This window comes from Mus musculus, chromosome 2 (assembly GCF_000001635.26).
Source record: "Mus musculus strain C57BL/6J chromosome 2, GRCm38.p6 C57BL/6J".
NCBI classification, from domain to species: domain Eukaryota; kingdom Metazoa; phylum Chordata; class Mammalia; order Rodentia; family Muridae; genus Mus; species Mus musculus.
Window position 1 is genome coordinate 91,758,902 of NC_000068.7, and position 15,754 is coordinate 91,774,655.

Sequence of the window (15,754 nt, forward strand, 5' to 3'; positions counted from 1 at the left end):
TTTATTATAATTATTTGTTAATTTACTTTGTGTATTGTGTGCACATAAACACATGTGACACTTACAGCACATTTGTAGAGGTTAGAGGACAGCTTTTGTGAGTTGGTTCTCTCCTACTATGTGGGTCTTAGGGATTGGACTTAGGTTGTTAGACTTCACAGCAGTGCCATTAAATGCTGAGCCATGCCACCAGCCCCAGGAGGATGATTTCTTTTCCCAAAGAGTTAAATCCTTGAATTAAAACCCATATATTACTGAATATGTGTCAGTATTTCATGGCTGATTTTATTCACATTTTGTCTTCATGGACACATTCAGGTGCAGACATGTAACAGTTAAATGAGGAAACTGAGCTCTATTAATAGCTAAGCAGGGGCTCAGTTGTTAGAGTGGTTGCCTAACATGCATTAAGCCAATACTAGGTTTGACTCCTAACATTGAAAACTAGGTGTACCGGTGTTCTGGGAAGGTGGAAGCAGGAGGATCCTATGCTCAAGGTCATTGTTGGCTACATAGGGAGCTGGCAAGGGCAGAGGTGTTTGCAAACAACTAAAATCTTACGTTTCTGAATCATATTCCCCAAGTGTTATAAGAACAGCTGGTCAAATGCTCAGCAGTTAAGGGAAGATATTACCTTTGTATATGGCCTGATCTCAGTTCTGAGCATCTATGTGGGATGAATGAGCCATCACCTTAACTCTGCCTCCAGAGGATTCCATGTCTTGTTCTGGAGTCCACTGGCAACTGCACTTGTGTGCACGCTCCAGCACACGTACAAAGCCATACTTTAAAATAAAATAAATCTTTTTATTTATTTTTTTTAAAAGACAGTGTCTCTTTTGAGATGGTGTAGCTCTGGCTGGCCTGGAACTGCCTGCCTCTGCCTCACAAGTTCTGGAATTAAAGGGATGTATGACCATATCTGGTTAATAAATCCTTCCTCCCTTTTTTTCCATGTGTGTGTGTATCAATTCTGTTTGCCTCATTTTATTGATGTGGGGATAGCCCCAGTTGCATTTAGTTATTTTTTTTTGCCTACACAATCATTTTATTTGTCCTGAGTATGTTTTACTTTGTTGTGTGGTAACTGCCTTTGAAATGTTTTTTAGAAATCTGCCACTTTGAAGAACTGTGCATCTGTGGGTTTAGTGAGGGGAGTCATAGTGCACTCAGGAAGATTCACTGATAATGTAACAGCAGTGCATTCTAACACTTCCACTGCTCGTTACTCATTGGAGCCTTATAATAATCTTAAGTAGAGAAGGAGGATCCGAGTCACAAAGTGACTTACCCAAAGTCTGTCCTTCTTTCCCTTCCCTTCCCTTCCCTTCCCTTCCCTTCCCTTCCCTTCCCTTCCCTTCCCTTCCCTTCCCTTCCCTTCCCTTCCCTTCCCTTCCCTTCCCTTCCCTTCCCCACAAATCTTAACTAGAATGTGGGATAAATCGTTAGCATAGATGATCAAATTGCAAGATGAACCTATAATTCTTAGTTTCTAGTGAATAGTGACATACTTTAGATGTTTTTTACATAGAGTAGTTAAATATAATTACATATTAAATAGAAAAACCTGTAAAGGTTGATTTTATCTTTTTGGAGTGATTAATTTTATATGTTTAGGTAAATAGGAATCTTGGTATTAGATGTGTGTGTGTATTCATATCTCCTTGTCATGACTTATCTTAGTCTCCTATTTGCTTATATCTTTTTGTGATTAAGCACTGATTTGGAGGACTTCATAACAGCATCAGAAATTCTTCTGGGCTTTCTGTGTCTCCGTTTTACTTTACATATTGGGAAACTTTTTTCTTCTTGCTTTTTTTTTTTTTTTTTGCTTTTTAAAAAGGGGAATGAATGAGGGCTGGAGAGATGGCTTAGTGGTTAAGAGCACTGACTGAGGGGCTGGTGAGATGACTCAGTGGGTAAGAGCACCCGACTGCTCTTCCGAAGGTCCGGAGTTCAAATCCCAGCAACCACATGGTGGCTCACAACCATCTGTAACAAGATCTGATGCCTTCTTCTGGAGTGTCTGAAGACAGCTACAGTGTACTTACATATAATAAATAAATAAATCTTTAAAAAAAAAAAAGTTATTTAAAAAAAAAAAAAAAAAAGCACTGATTGACTGTTCTTCCAGAAGTCCTGAGTTCAATTCCCAGCAACTACATGGTGGCTCACAACCATCTGTAATAGGATCCTATACCCTCCTCTGGTGTGTCTGAAGACAGCTACAGTGTACTCACATACATAAAATAAATAAAATCTTTAAAAAAATGTATAGTGGTTTAAAGTGTATTTTGGTTTAAAATCTCTCTTTCTCTTACACACACACACACACACACACACACACACACACACACACACACACACACACCCCGCAAAAACAAAACAAAAAAGAGGAATGAAAAGCACCTGACTGACACTTTCTCCTTAGCCAGGATCCCCAAGACCAAGTTCTCAGCAAAAAGGAGATTTATTTGCCCCAGAGGGACAAAGGACAGAGAATAAGAGACAGGAGATAGAGGATGAGGGAGAAGCTGTAGCTGTCTTAGAGGGGGACAAAGGACTGCCTCTAGATTGGAGACTGATGAAACACATAGGAACATGGTGGTCTATAAAGGTAAAATGGGGAAACCCTGTGTTAGGATGATGTGTAATTGTAATTGGGCATGTCAATTAGGTGATTACTGGACTTTAAATCTTTGATAACTGTACTTTGGTAGTCAGCCTTAGGAGGAGGAACTGGCCAAATAAGGGAACAGACCTTGGTGGCTAGGTTTACAAGTATACTCTAATTTAGATTATTAGCAAGTCAGAGAAAATTGGAGAGAAGGGCAAGGCCTGCTAAGCCATGTTTGCAATGCCAGGGCTGGCTAGAGTCCCTTCAACAGGCTTATCCGCTTTTGGTTCAATCTGGCTTCTTTAGGTTATTTGGGAATGCAGCAAAGTCTCCTCTCATATGGTGATGGGGCTAGCCTTTAATACAAGCACTTGGGAGACAGAGAAGCAGGCAGATCTCAGTGAGTTCAAAGCCAGGCTGGTCTGCAAAGTGAGTTCTAGGATATCAGGGCTACACAGAGAAACTGTGCTTCGAAAAACAGAAACAAAACAAATTACCAAAAAGCATGTATGTCTATCAATTTCCAGGGACCTAAACTCAAGAGTTCAAATCATTAACACTGGTTTGATCCACTGTTTTGTTTTGTTTTAGATTTATTTATTATTTATTTATTTTTTTAATGTAAGTACTTTGTAGCTGTCTTCAGACACACCAGGAAAGGGTGTCAGATGTCATTAAGGATGGTTATAAGCCACCATGTGGTTGCTGGGATTTGAACTCAGGACCTTCGGAAGAGCTGTCAGTGCTCTTAACTGCTGAGCCATCTCTCCAGCCCCCTTGATCCACTGTTAAACAGTGTTAAGTCAGAGATCCACTAGCTTGTGCCATCACTGCCTGGCCTTTTTGGTAGTTTTGATTTCTTTTCTTTTCTTTTCCTTTCTTTTCTTTTCTTTTCTTTTCTTTTCTTTTCTTTTCTTTTCTTTTCTTTTCAGGTTATCTTTGATGATGATATTTGTAGAAACTCTCCTTTCTTCCTTCCTTCCTTCCTTCCTTCCACTCATTTTAATTCCTGTAGGAACTGAAGGTTATATCATAGTTTTTTGAATCATATAATATTTGTAACCTGTACTTTGTTTTTCCTTTTGAGTTACAGGGGGACAGAAAGGAAATTTTAATTTAATTTAATTTTTTTAAAAGGGGCCCTGGACCAGTGAGGTTGCTCAAGGGGTAAAGGTGCTTGCTGCCCAATGACCTAAGTTTAATCCTGGAACCCATATGATGGAAAGAGAGAATTGACTCCTGCAGGTTATTCTGTGACTTGTTGCATACTGGAACAAACACATCCAGATTATACACAAAGAAATGGGACTGCTATTGTTGTTCCTACAGTTCGTTGTGAGATTATAAAAAATTTCAATGTACTTTATGTCGTATTGTTAGGTCAAAGGAGTTTCAAAGTACTTCTTTTGAAGGTCTCTATACTAGTTTTAGTACAGCATTAAGGGGAACTACTAGTAACTTTTTCTTGTACCTTCTTGGTTAGAAGTAAAAGGTAAGAAATATTTTAGCTATTAGTTTGAATAAAGGGAAACGTGGAGCAGGTTCACTAAAGAGATTGATTGCCTTCTGTTATTCAACTCTAGCCTATTCTGGAGGTTGGCTTGCAACTCTTGTTGACATTTTTATTGTGTACATATTTTGTTGGTTAATAGTTGGTGATGAGAGGCTGGGTGTGTGTCATGGTGGTACAGTACTTGACAAGCAAACTCAGGGTTCAATTCCCGGCCCCTAGACACAGCAAAGCAAACAAAGCATGGTAAGAGTTATACCGTAAGAGTAAAGCAAGGGCTGGAGCGATGGCTCAGTGGTTAAGAGCACCAGCTGCTCTTCCAGAGGTCCTGAGTTCAATTCCCTGCAACCACATGGTGGCTCACAACCATCTGTAATGAGATCTTATGCCCTCTTCTAGTGTGTCTGAAGACAGTGACAGTGTACTCACATATGTAAAATAAATAAATCTTAAAAAAAAAAAGAGTGGAGCAAAGCTTTGTGTTTAGCACTTTGTAGGGAACTGAACTGACTATTGCCTAGGAATTTAGGACTTGCTTACTGTGAAATCTTTCTGACCTTATCCATTTTAATGCTTCAGGAAGAAAACTCCTTCAGCACAAGCTATAAATATTTTTCCTTATGGCTGTATTTCTATGCATCTGGTTGTGTGCTTTGTAGATCGCAGCCTTTTGAGAAGTAGAAGGAGGCAGTTTATTGTTTGACTCTCATAATAGTCCCCTTTTGTTTTATTTTAATTTAAAAGACTTCATTATGTGTATGTATTGAAGCCAAAGAACAACTTCATGTGGTTGGTTCTTCACTTCTACCTTTACAGTGATTATGGGGATCAAACTCAGGTCTCTGTGGCAAATACCTTTACACGCTGAGCTATCTTGCCATATTCCACTCCTTTTAAGACAAAGACTTGTGCTGCAGCTCAGAATGTCTTGGAATGTGTCATGTAGTCTGGACTGGCTTCAAAGCTTTGGTCATCTTGTCCTCAGCCCCAGAGAGCTGTAATTATAACTTTGCACAACAATGACCCACTCTGACACTTAACTACTTTTGAAATTTAAAAAAGCTAGAAGCAGCCAGGGCTAGTGCCTTATGTCTGAAATAGCACTGTTAGCAGGTAGAAACACTAGGAGTAGGAGTTTGAGGCCAGTTTGGGCTCTATATAGACCCTTTCCTTGAAACTGAAGTAGAAAACCACCTTTTTTTTTTTTTTTTTTTAAGATTTATTTATTTATTATATGTAAGTACACTGTAGCTGTCTTCAGACACTCCAGAAGAGGGCATCAGATCTTGTTACAGATGGTTGTGAGCCACCATATGGTTGCTGGGATTTGAACTCCAGACCTTCGGAAGAGCAGTCTGGTGCTCTTACCCACTGAGCCATCTCACCAGCCCGAAAACCACCTCTTAAAATTATCAATTCATGGGATAGATATATTTATACACCTTGGTTGGTAGAATGCTTGCCTAGCATGAATAAAAGCCTCAGGTTTACTTTCCAGCACTACTTAAACTAGTCATGATGACAGATTTGTAATCCAAGCCCTAGGGAGGTGGAGGCAGGACGGTCAGAAGTTCAAGCTACATAGTTTGAGGGTAGCCTGAACTATATGAACTATGTCTTTTTTTTTTTTTAAGTTACCTTAAGCTACCACTCAGAAGCAACCATTGTATTTTTTAATCATCTCCCCTTCTCTCCTTCCCACTTTCTCTCTTTCTGTTTTTGCAGTGCTAAGGATAAACCCTTAGGCTTTAGAGATGCAAGCATTCTACTGCTGAGCCATATACCAGCCTCTACCACAGCCCTTCTGTATCATTTTTGTCTAAGCTACTGTGCCCTGACTTTCCAAAAAGTATTACTGATACTTTTTGGAGTGCTAGAAATTGAACAGATTGATTCTAGCTGCATATGTATCAAAAGATGACCTACTCGGCCATCAGTGGAAAGAGAGGCCCATTGAACACGCAAACTTTATATGCCCCAGTACAGGGGAACACCAGGGCCAAAAAGTGGGAATGGGTGGGTAGGAGAGTGGGGGGGAGCGTATGGGGGACTTTTGGGATAGCATTGGAAATGTAATTGAGGAAAATACGTAATTAGAAAAAAAAAAGAAAAAAGAAATTGAACAGAGGCTCTGGTGCATGTTAAACAGGAAGTAGGTCTACCACTGAGCTGCATCCCAGCTTAGTGATTTATGTCGGTTTATTGTGAATGGTGGTGTGTGTGTGTGTGTGTGTGTGTACATGGTCATGTTTGCCTTAGTTGCTTTTCTATTACTGTAAAGAGACACCATGACCAAGGCAACTTACAAAAAAGAAACCATTCAGTTAAGGGCTTGCTTACAGATTTAGAGGGTAAGTCCATGACCATCATGGTGGGGAGGTTGCATGGTGCTGGAACAGTAGCTGAGAATTTATATATGAATGACAAACATGAGGCAGAGAGAGAGAGAGAGAGAGAGAGAGAGAGAGAGAGAGAGAACACACCTGGACCTAGAATTGGCTTTTGAAAACTAAATGCTTACTACCAGTGACACATCTTCCTCAACAAGCCCACACCACCTAATCCTTCCTAAAACAGTTCCACTGAGCATGAATTAAATGCATGAGCTTGTGGGGTCCATTCTCATTCAAAGCACCGCAGTGTATATGTGTGGAAGCCAGAGGTAGATGCTGGGTATCTTCCTCAATTGCCCTTCACCTTATTTTTGTGACAGGGCTTCTCACTGAAACTGGAGCTCATTGACGTTACTAGGCTAGTCAGTCAGTGAATTCCAGGAATCTACTTGTCTCCATTTCCCAGTGCTAGGATACAGGTAGTATATACTACAGTGCCTGGCTTTTTACATGGGTGCTGAACTCATGCTTGGGTGGCAAGCTCTTTACCCACTGAACCATCTCTCTGTCTCTCCAACTGTTTAATTTTTTGTTGTGCTAGGGATTGATTGAGCCCAGGGCCTGTACCACTAGACCATACCCATAACTGTACATTTTGTTTTTAAGAGAAAATTTTTTTTTGTTATTGTTGTTTTGTTTTTCAAGTCAGGGTTCTCTGTGTAGCCCTGGCGGTCCTGGAACTCAACTCTGTAGACCAGGCTGGCCTCAAACTCAGAAATCCACCTGCCTCTGCCTCCCGAGTGCTGGGATCTTGCCACTGCCCGGCAAGAGCAAATTTTCTGCTTTATGAAAGAATAAGAACTGAATATGGTCAGTGGTCGAAAATGTCGAGTTTTTCATATATAAAGTAAAAGAACTATGACAAGATAAAATATTTTTGAAAGAAAAATTCTAGAAGATGTACCTTTTCTAGGAAACAATAAATATGAAAAGAACACTTTCTCCTTTGAGTTAGAATTGTACTTGTAATGGGAGCCTCTCTGGTGTAGAATAGGCATTATTTGACATTATTCTTCATTCCTTAGATTTCCATGAGGACAGCTGACAAGGACCTGAATGGCCTCATTTTAGCTATTTCTGTGTGTGGAGCTATTGCTTGCTCCTTCAGTTCTGATCCCTGGTGCGACAGTGGCTCCTGAGCACCATGAAAGTTGTCCCAGAGAAGAATGCTGTACGAATCCTCTGGGGCCGAGAACGGGGCACTCGTGCCATGGGTGCCCAGCGGCTTCTGCAGGAGCTGGTGGAGGATAAGACTCGATGGATGAAATGGGAGGGCAAGGTAAGCAAAGTGTTCTTGACCTAGGATTTGTGGAGATGACAGTAAATTGGCACCTTTGAATAGATTAATGGTAGAATAGGGATATAATTTATCTTGTCCCTGAGACTTGATATAGCTAATTTGGGAAATTGGTTTATAATGTAAAAGATAAGACTAGAAATGTTCTTCCTGAACTTAGATTTATCTTAATTTATAATTTGATTATTGTCTCCAGATTTTTAGTTTGCACTGTGATACTAATCTAGAGTGGTTTCTGTACTTAAAAGTCAGAGTAAGCCCAACTTTATAAATCATGCTATGCTGTGTGTGTGTCTGTCTGTCTGTATATATTTACTTATTTGTTTGTTTTCTCTCAGAGAGTAGAACTGCCTGATAGTCCACGCTCGACCTTCTTACTGGCCTTCAGCCCAGACAGGTACCTAATACTTAGCTGTAGCTTAAGATTTGATGTGGCTTTCTGTACTCTTGGCTTAGCTTGTTCATTCAGATTAATCCCTAGAGACCCTTTGAAGCACTGGATGAATGTGTGAAGGTGTATATGGTGTACACACACACACTCTATTATTTATAATTATATAATTATATAATTATATAATTATATATATATATATATATATATATATAATTATACTATATATTAGAAATGGAGAGAAAGTAAACAAACAATGCCAACCAGAAGAATAAAAAGAATTGTAAAGAGAATGGTGAAAGTCAAGGCTCAGAAGATAACATTGCTTTGCTTGACCAGTAGACACCAGCAATGAAGGCAATATGTGTTATTTAGCGACAGTGTGGGAAAACCAGAAGCCTTTAAAAATGGGAATATTTCTGTTTTGTGTAGAGAAACTACCTAGTAGGCATACCTTAATTTTTTTTCATTTGTAGTGAGTAGTGTAGGGAATAATGTTGGGATTTTTGTTTTCTAAAGCTGGTAATATTTATTCTCCCCCTACATGCTTCTTAATTATTCCTACATTTTGATTCTCTAGGACTCTCTTGGCATCCACACATGTGAACCATAACATCTATATTACAGAGGTTAAGACTGGCAAGTGTGTTCACTCTCTGATCGGACACCGCCGTACTCCATGGTGTGTCACTTTTCACCCCACCATCTCAGGCCTTATTGCTTCTGGTTGCCTAGATGGGGAAGTTAGGATTTGGGATTTACATGTAAGTATTTTTTGGGCTGCTTATTTCCCTTTGGTATTCCAGACACAGAGACTTGTTTGCCATTGGATTCTTACTTCTGGCTGAGAAACTAACCACTTTGTTAGGACTGGTAGACATTGCTTACTTAAAGGATGGATATTCTAGTTTGTACTTATCCATTATGAAGTAAACAAACTTTTCTTCTGCCTGCTCATTTTAAGATTGTATAGCAGGAGGCTCTAACATGAGTTCAGTATCGACTTCCTTTGTCTTGGAGTACTCTGCTCATGATCATCACACAAGACTTGTCCTGATGATAGACTAGTGGGTTGCTTTCACTATGTTTGCACCAAGCTGGAATGTTCACAGGTGTCAGAAACAGGAACTAAGTAGAGGCTTTGTAATTGACTTGAAGACAGTAATTGTTCTATAAATTATTGGCACTGTTAGATGACTGTTCATATACATTATTTTATAAAAGACATGTTTAAAGTAAGCCCTATAAGAACTCATTTTATCTCAAATGGAAATTTATTTAGAGACAGAGCCTTGATATGCAAATCTGACTGGTTTGGAAATGACTATGTAGACCAGGCTACCCTCAAACTCATGGAGATCCACATGCCTCTGCCTTCTGAGCGCTGGGATTAAAGCCATCTACCACTGTACTCTGATAAAGATTGTAATTGAAAGTGGAAATACTAGGAATCAAACCCAGGGGCTTCATCCATACGAAAGTATATGCTTTACCACTGAGCTATATAGTTCCATCTAGACCCCTCCTCTTTTTCACTCCCTCCATCCCTCCTCTTCCCCTCCCTATCCCCCTCTTTTTTTTCTTTTATTTCTTTTTTTGTTTGTCTTGCTTTTTGACACTACTGTCACGATACAGTCCAGGCTGGCCTCAAGTTTGTGGCAGTCTTCTTGCTTTGCTTCCCAAGTGCTGGGATTATAGGTGTAAGTAATCATATTTAGCTCTTCAATGTAATTCTCTTCACATGGACTCCCCAGTCTGTTAGCAGTTTGTAATCTGAGAATAATTTTGGATTGGTTCATTTGCAGGGGGGCAGTGAAAGCTGGTTCACAGACAGCAACAATGCCATAGCCTCCTTGGCTTTCCACCCTACGGCTCAGCTTCTACTAATTGCCACTGCAAATGAGATCCATTTCTGGGATTGGAGTCGTCGGGAGCCCTTTGCTGTGGTGAAAACAGCCAGTGAGATGGAGCGTGTCCGGTGAGTGCCACGTTCTGTCAACTGTATCAGGCACCAGACAGGAAAGACCATTTATAACTACTGTTATTTCAGGAGACAGGTTGTTATCCCTACTTAGGGCAGTCAGTAGTCTTCTTTAGGGTATTTGTTAGCATCATCATGGCTGATTAGCCCAGAAACAGTTCATTTTGTTTATGGCCTCATCTTGTGGTCTCTGCAGGTCAGGGTCATTTGGTAAAATCCTACTTAGGTTCTAGGCTGCCTGCACTTGGGATTACCTTTTGAGAAGCCTCTCAAAAATAAATGGGTAATTTGATAGCTTGGTGGCTGATTGTTCATTATTGGCTATTTACTTATATTTATTATATCTATATCCAATTATAAAAAAGACATAAACATGTATCTGGGCTACATAAGGAGTCTAAGTCTTCCTGGACTAGTTAACAAGACTCTGTCTTAAAAAACAAAATACCAAGCTAGATGTAGTTGTCCACACCCTAATCTCAGCATTTGGTAGGTAGATCCAGCAGAGGTAGGTGGATCTCTGTGAGTTTGAGGCTGTCTTGGTCTACAAAGTGAGTTTCAGGATAACCAGAGTTATATAGTGAGACTGTCTTAACAAAACAAAACAAAACAACCCAAAATATCAAAACCACAATATAGCTGGGGATGTAGTAAGATTGTTCAGCTCTTGCCTGTTACATATATGGCCTTGTATTCAGTTTTCTGCACTACAGAAACAAGATATACACTACCTAAGTTAGACTGGATAAATTGTTTTCTTTGGCTGCTTTTGACCATACTGTGACTGGATATAGACTGGTTTTCTGGCTTCCAGCCATATCACTTTGTACTGATACTTTGTTGTCACTAGAGTAAGTACTTTTTGCCAAGTGTAGCAGCTTTATGAAGGGAAACCTGAATCTGTGTGGCAGCATTCTGATTTACCATTTAAATGGGCTCTTAGATGTTGAACAGATACTTATTTAGTGTAGCTGCTAAATGTGATGTGAGCCTGGATGTTTTTCAAAACTGGAACCATGGCCTGAGGATGTAGCCCAGGTTAATAGAATAGCTTGTCTTGCATGAATGAAGCTTAGAGTTGGATCCCTAGTATCACATATGGTGAGTGTGTTGGTGCACACCTGTAATGCCAATGCTGAGATGGTAAAGGCAGAAGAGTCAAAAGTTAAAGGTCTTCTGTAACCAGCTGTTGACTTGTAAGCTAGCCTGAGGTATATAAGACCCTGCTTAAAAAAAAAAAAAGGAAAAAAGAAAAAAAATGAAATCTCCTTTTTTCTTGTTGACTTGTAAGCTAGCCTGAGGTATATAAGACCCTGCTTTAAAAAAAAGGAAAAAAGAAAAAAAGAAAAAAAAAGAAATCTCCTTTTTTCTATTTAATATTCATTTATTTTTATTTATATTAATACACTGTAGCTGACTTCAGACACAAGAAGAGGACATCAGATCCTATTACTGATGGTTGTGAGCCACAATGTGGTTGCTGGGAATTGAACTCAGGACCTCTGGAAGAGCAGTTACTGCTTTTAACTGCTGAGCCATCTCTCCAGCTCTGAAATCTGTTTCTTAACGCATTAGGAAACAACATAAAGTCTTATTTTATTGTCTTTAAAAGTTTTTTGAAAGACTAGGTAGGTGTGTAGCATTCAGGAATCTGAGGCAGAACATTTGTGAGTGTGAAGATGACCTGGATTGCATAGATAAACTGTCTTTAGAAGAGAGTGGGAGGTGGAGAAAATAGAGAGTTTTAAAAGTATGAAGGGGTAGTCAATTTTCATTTCTCAGTTAACATGATCTTTGTCTCTTATTCTTTTGTATTTCAGCCTGGTGAGATTTGATCCACTTGGACACTACTTACTTACAGCTATTGTTAACCCTTCTAATCAGCAGGTAAGAGTCTAACAGTCCAACTCTAGCTGAATTGGGAGGTATTTTCTAAACTAGCACTCTAATTTTGATTATTATTATTTCTTTATTATTAAATATCTATTATGTATTATAATAATGAATTTATTATTACTAAAATGCAATTCTGATTATATTTTAGTTCTTAACATTTCTGTAATTCTTTTCCATCAAGATTTTAATTAATTTCTGATGATATTGAAAGTTACAGACATAATTTTCACATGAGTCAATTTTTTAACCTTTGTGAATAAATCATGATAAACAAGCCTTGTCAGAGCTGCAGAAATGACTCAGGTGTTAAAAGTTGTGTACAGGACCTGAGTTCAGTTTTCAGTCCCTTCTGTTGGGCTACTTACACCTGCTCATAACTCTAGCTCCAAGGAATCCAATGCCTTTTTCTGGCCAGTTCTCAGTGTTTAGATGTGTGTGGCATATACCCACACAAAGGCCCACACGTATCCATAAACAAACAAACAAACAAACAAACAGACTATAATTTTAAAAAACATATGTGGGAATTTTGCCTGATTGTGTGTCTGTGTAATGTGTTTATGTAGTGACCACAGAGGCCAGAAGATTAGATTTCTTAGAACTGGTGTTACAGGCAATTGTAACCACCATGTGGATTCTGGGAACCAAACCCAGGTCCTCTGCAAAAGCAACAAGTGTTTTAACCACTGAGCCATCTCTCTGGCTTCTAAAAATAAATCTTAAAAAGAAAGAAGTAGCCAGAGGCTGGAGAAATGGCTCAGCAGTTAAGAGCACTTGATGTTTTTGCAGAGGACCTGGTTTGAATGCCAGCACTCAATGTAGCAGTTCCCAGCCATTTGAATTCCAGTTCTAGGTATCTGATTGCTTCTGCTGACCTCCATAGACACCATACATGTATGTGATGCACATAAATACATACAGGCAAAAACACTCAGACGTAAAGTACAAATAAATCTAAAATAAAAAGGAAATAACTTGTCTTCATCATGCTTATCACTCGTATGCCCCTGGCTGGTTGCTTTTGTTTCCCTTACTGCTTCTATGTCACAGAGATGCCTTTTTTAAATAATTGTTTTGCCAGCTGTACCCATTTAGATATGTTGCCAATTGGAAATGAATAATTTAATACCATATGGTGGTTTTGAATCTGAAGCCAGTTTTCATTACCTTATGGGGAGAGAGGTTTTACTTATCCATGGAGGTGGTTCTTCTTGGATGATTATCAGTCAACTTTAAGTTTCTCTTGATTTGTTTGGCGGTTCTATCTGTTGTGCTCTACTCTGTCCTGCTGGTCCATGTTGCAGGGTGATGACGAACCAGAAATCCCTATAGATGGAACAGAGTTATCTCATTACCGTCAACGTGCCCTCCTGCAATCACAGCCAGTTCGCCGGACACCTCTCCTCCACAATTTCCTGCACATGCTGTCCTCCCGTTCCTCTGGCATCCAGGTGGGAGAGCAAAGCACAGTACAAGATTCTGCTACCCCCTCACCCCCACCGCCTCCCCCTCAGCCCTCCACGGAGCGTCCCAGGACTTCCGCTTACATCAGACTCCGACAGCGGGTCAGTTACCCCACCACAGTTGAGTGCTGCCAGCACCCTGGGATCCTGTGCCTTTGCAGCCGCTGTGCTGGCACTCGAGTTCCTTCCCTCTTGCCACACCAGGACAGTGTCCCCCCTGCTTCTGCCAGAGCTACTACCCCTTCCTTTTCTTTTGTACAGACCGAGCCCTTCCATCCCCCGGAGCAGGCTTCATCAACGCAGCAGGACCAGGGCCTCCTGAACCGGCCGTCTGCCTTCAGTACAGTCCAGAGCAGCACTGCGGGCAACACGCTCCGCAACCTCAGTCTGGGTCCTACCCGGCGCTCTTTGGGGGGCCCTTTGTCTAGCCACCCTTCTAGGTATCACAGAGAACTAGCCCCTGGGCTGACAGGTTCTGAGTGGACCCGGACAGTACTCACTCTGAACTCTCGTTCTGAGGTAGAATCTATGCCCCCACCGAGGACCAGTGCCTCCTCAGTGAGTTTGCTTTCTGTACTGAGACAGCAGGAAGGTGGCTCTCAGGCATCTGTGTATACTTCAGCCACAGAAGGGAGGGGTTTTCCATCATCAGGGTTGGCAACTGAGTCAGATGGAGGGAATGGTTCCAGCCAAAACAACTCAGGCAGCATTCGCCATGAGCTTCAATGTGACCTGAGACGCTTCTTTTTGGAGTATGACAGGCTGCAGGAGCTGGATCAGAGCCTGAGTGGGGAAACTCCCCAGACCCAACAGGCCCAGGAAATGCTCAACAATAATATTGAATCTGAGAGACCAGGTCCTTCCCACCTGCCTACCCCACACAGCAGTGAGAACAACTCCAACCTGTCTCGGGGCCACCTTAATCGATGCCGTGCTTGCCATAATCTTCTAACCTTCAACAATGATACCCTTCGTTGGGAAAGAACCACACCTAACTACTCATCTGGTGAGGCTAGCTCTTCCTGGCACGTCTCCACTACCTTTGAGGGCATGCCACCAAGTGGCAACCAGCTACCACCTCTTGAGCGGACTGAGGGCCAAATGCCTAGCTCCAGCAGGCTGGAGTTGAGCAGCTCTGCTAGTTCACAAGAGGAGAGGACTGTGGGGGTGGCCTTTAACCAGGAGACAGGCCACTGGGAACGCATTTATACCCAGTCCAGCAGATCTGGAACTGTATCACAGGAGGCCTTACATCAAGATATGCCTGAAGAAAGCTCTGAGGAAGACTCCCTCAGGAGGTAAGCTGCTGCTGGCCTGTGCTCTGCCTCCCCGCCTCTTCTCCTTAATGCCCATCGTCCTTCAGTCTTAGCAGGGTTGTGGCTTATATAAAGCCTCTGGGACCCATGCATCTGGTTCTGATCTTGCATTTTTTGGGGAAATCTTTCTTTGATGGCAGAGATAGCATCAGGCCTAGTGCTGTGAGTTAACTGTTGTACTAGTTTATTTTTGTCTAAGCCCAAAGCTCTGGTTTTAGCCTTAAAAGGGAAATGTTGATTGGGTTAAAGAAGCATGAGGAGATATAATCATTGGGGTTTTTTTTTTTTTGCCTTGACTTTTGACTTTGAAATATCATAGATATAGGACTACTTGTTGAGATAAGACTGTGTTCCAAAGGACTATTTATAGTGAGAATTTTTAAAAAGACCTACAGTGGGGACAGATATTTTGTTCAGCATTTTGTGCTAGATATTTTTTGAATATATATATTTTTTAACAACTCTAGTTCAATTAATAGGTGAAGAATTCCATAGGAAAGTGTTTTGCTTTTTTTGCTTTTTTTTTTTTTTTTTTTTTTTTTTTTTTAATTTACCAAACTTGTGTTTTTCGATAGTCTCTGGGCTACTCATCTAGGGTGTTTGTTTGTTTGTTTGTTTGTTGGGTTTGGTTTAGTTTTGATGGTGGTAGAAATTAAACTCAAAGCCTGTATCACACCCAAAATTCTTTGAATGGATCTTCCAGGTTAATATTATCTTGGGATGGGAGAAAAGAATTCATGGAAGCAAGGCCTCTCCGCACAAGAATTGTCATCGGAGAGAGCTCTCATGAGGGAAACAGAGTAGGATAATAAACTACCCAACACGTGTTCCATGAATGGCTATGTGCACTGCTATCTTGATTTATTAGGGGCTTCTTTCAGTGATTATGT

General features: G+C 40.6%; 1 protein-coding gene across 4 annotated transcripts in view; it reads left to right on the forward strand.

The window, feature by feature from the left end:
• Ambra1 (autophagy/beclin 1 regulator 1) overlaps window positions 1-15,754 on the forward strand; it is a 188,712-nt gene that overhangs the window by 28,764 nt on the left and 144,194 nt on the right. For 2 of the 4 annotated variants that reach the window (NM_001080754.1, XM_006499253.2), the window contains exons 2-8: window positions 7,546-7,799; window positions 8,156-8,214; window positions 8,789-8,972; window positions 10,014-10,186; window positions 12,010-12,076; window positions 13,390-13,536; window positions 13,810-14,846. In NM_001080754.1, the coding sequence (NP_001074223.1) occupies window positions 7,665-7,799; window positions 8,156-8,214; window positions 8,789-8,972; window positions 10,014-10,186; window positions 12,010-12,076; window positions 13,390-13,536; window positions 13,810-14,846 (1,802 nt within the window). In that variant the 5' untranslated portion in view covers window positions 7,546-7,664. Of the gene's footprint in view, window positions 1-7,545; window positions 7,800-8,155; window positions 8,215-8,788; window positions 8,973-10,013; window positions 10,187-12,009; window positions 12,077-13,389; window positions 14,847-15,754 lie in introns of all 4 variants that reach the window. The other 2 variants (NM_172669.3, XM_006499252.2) reach the window with 1 other exon arrangement.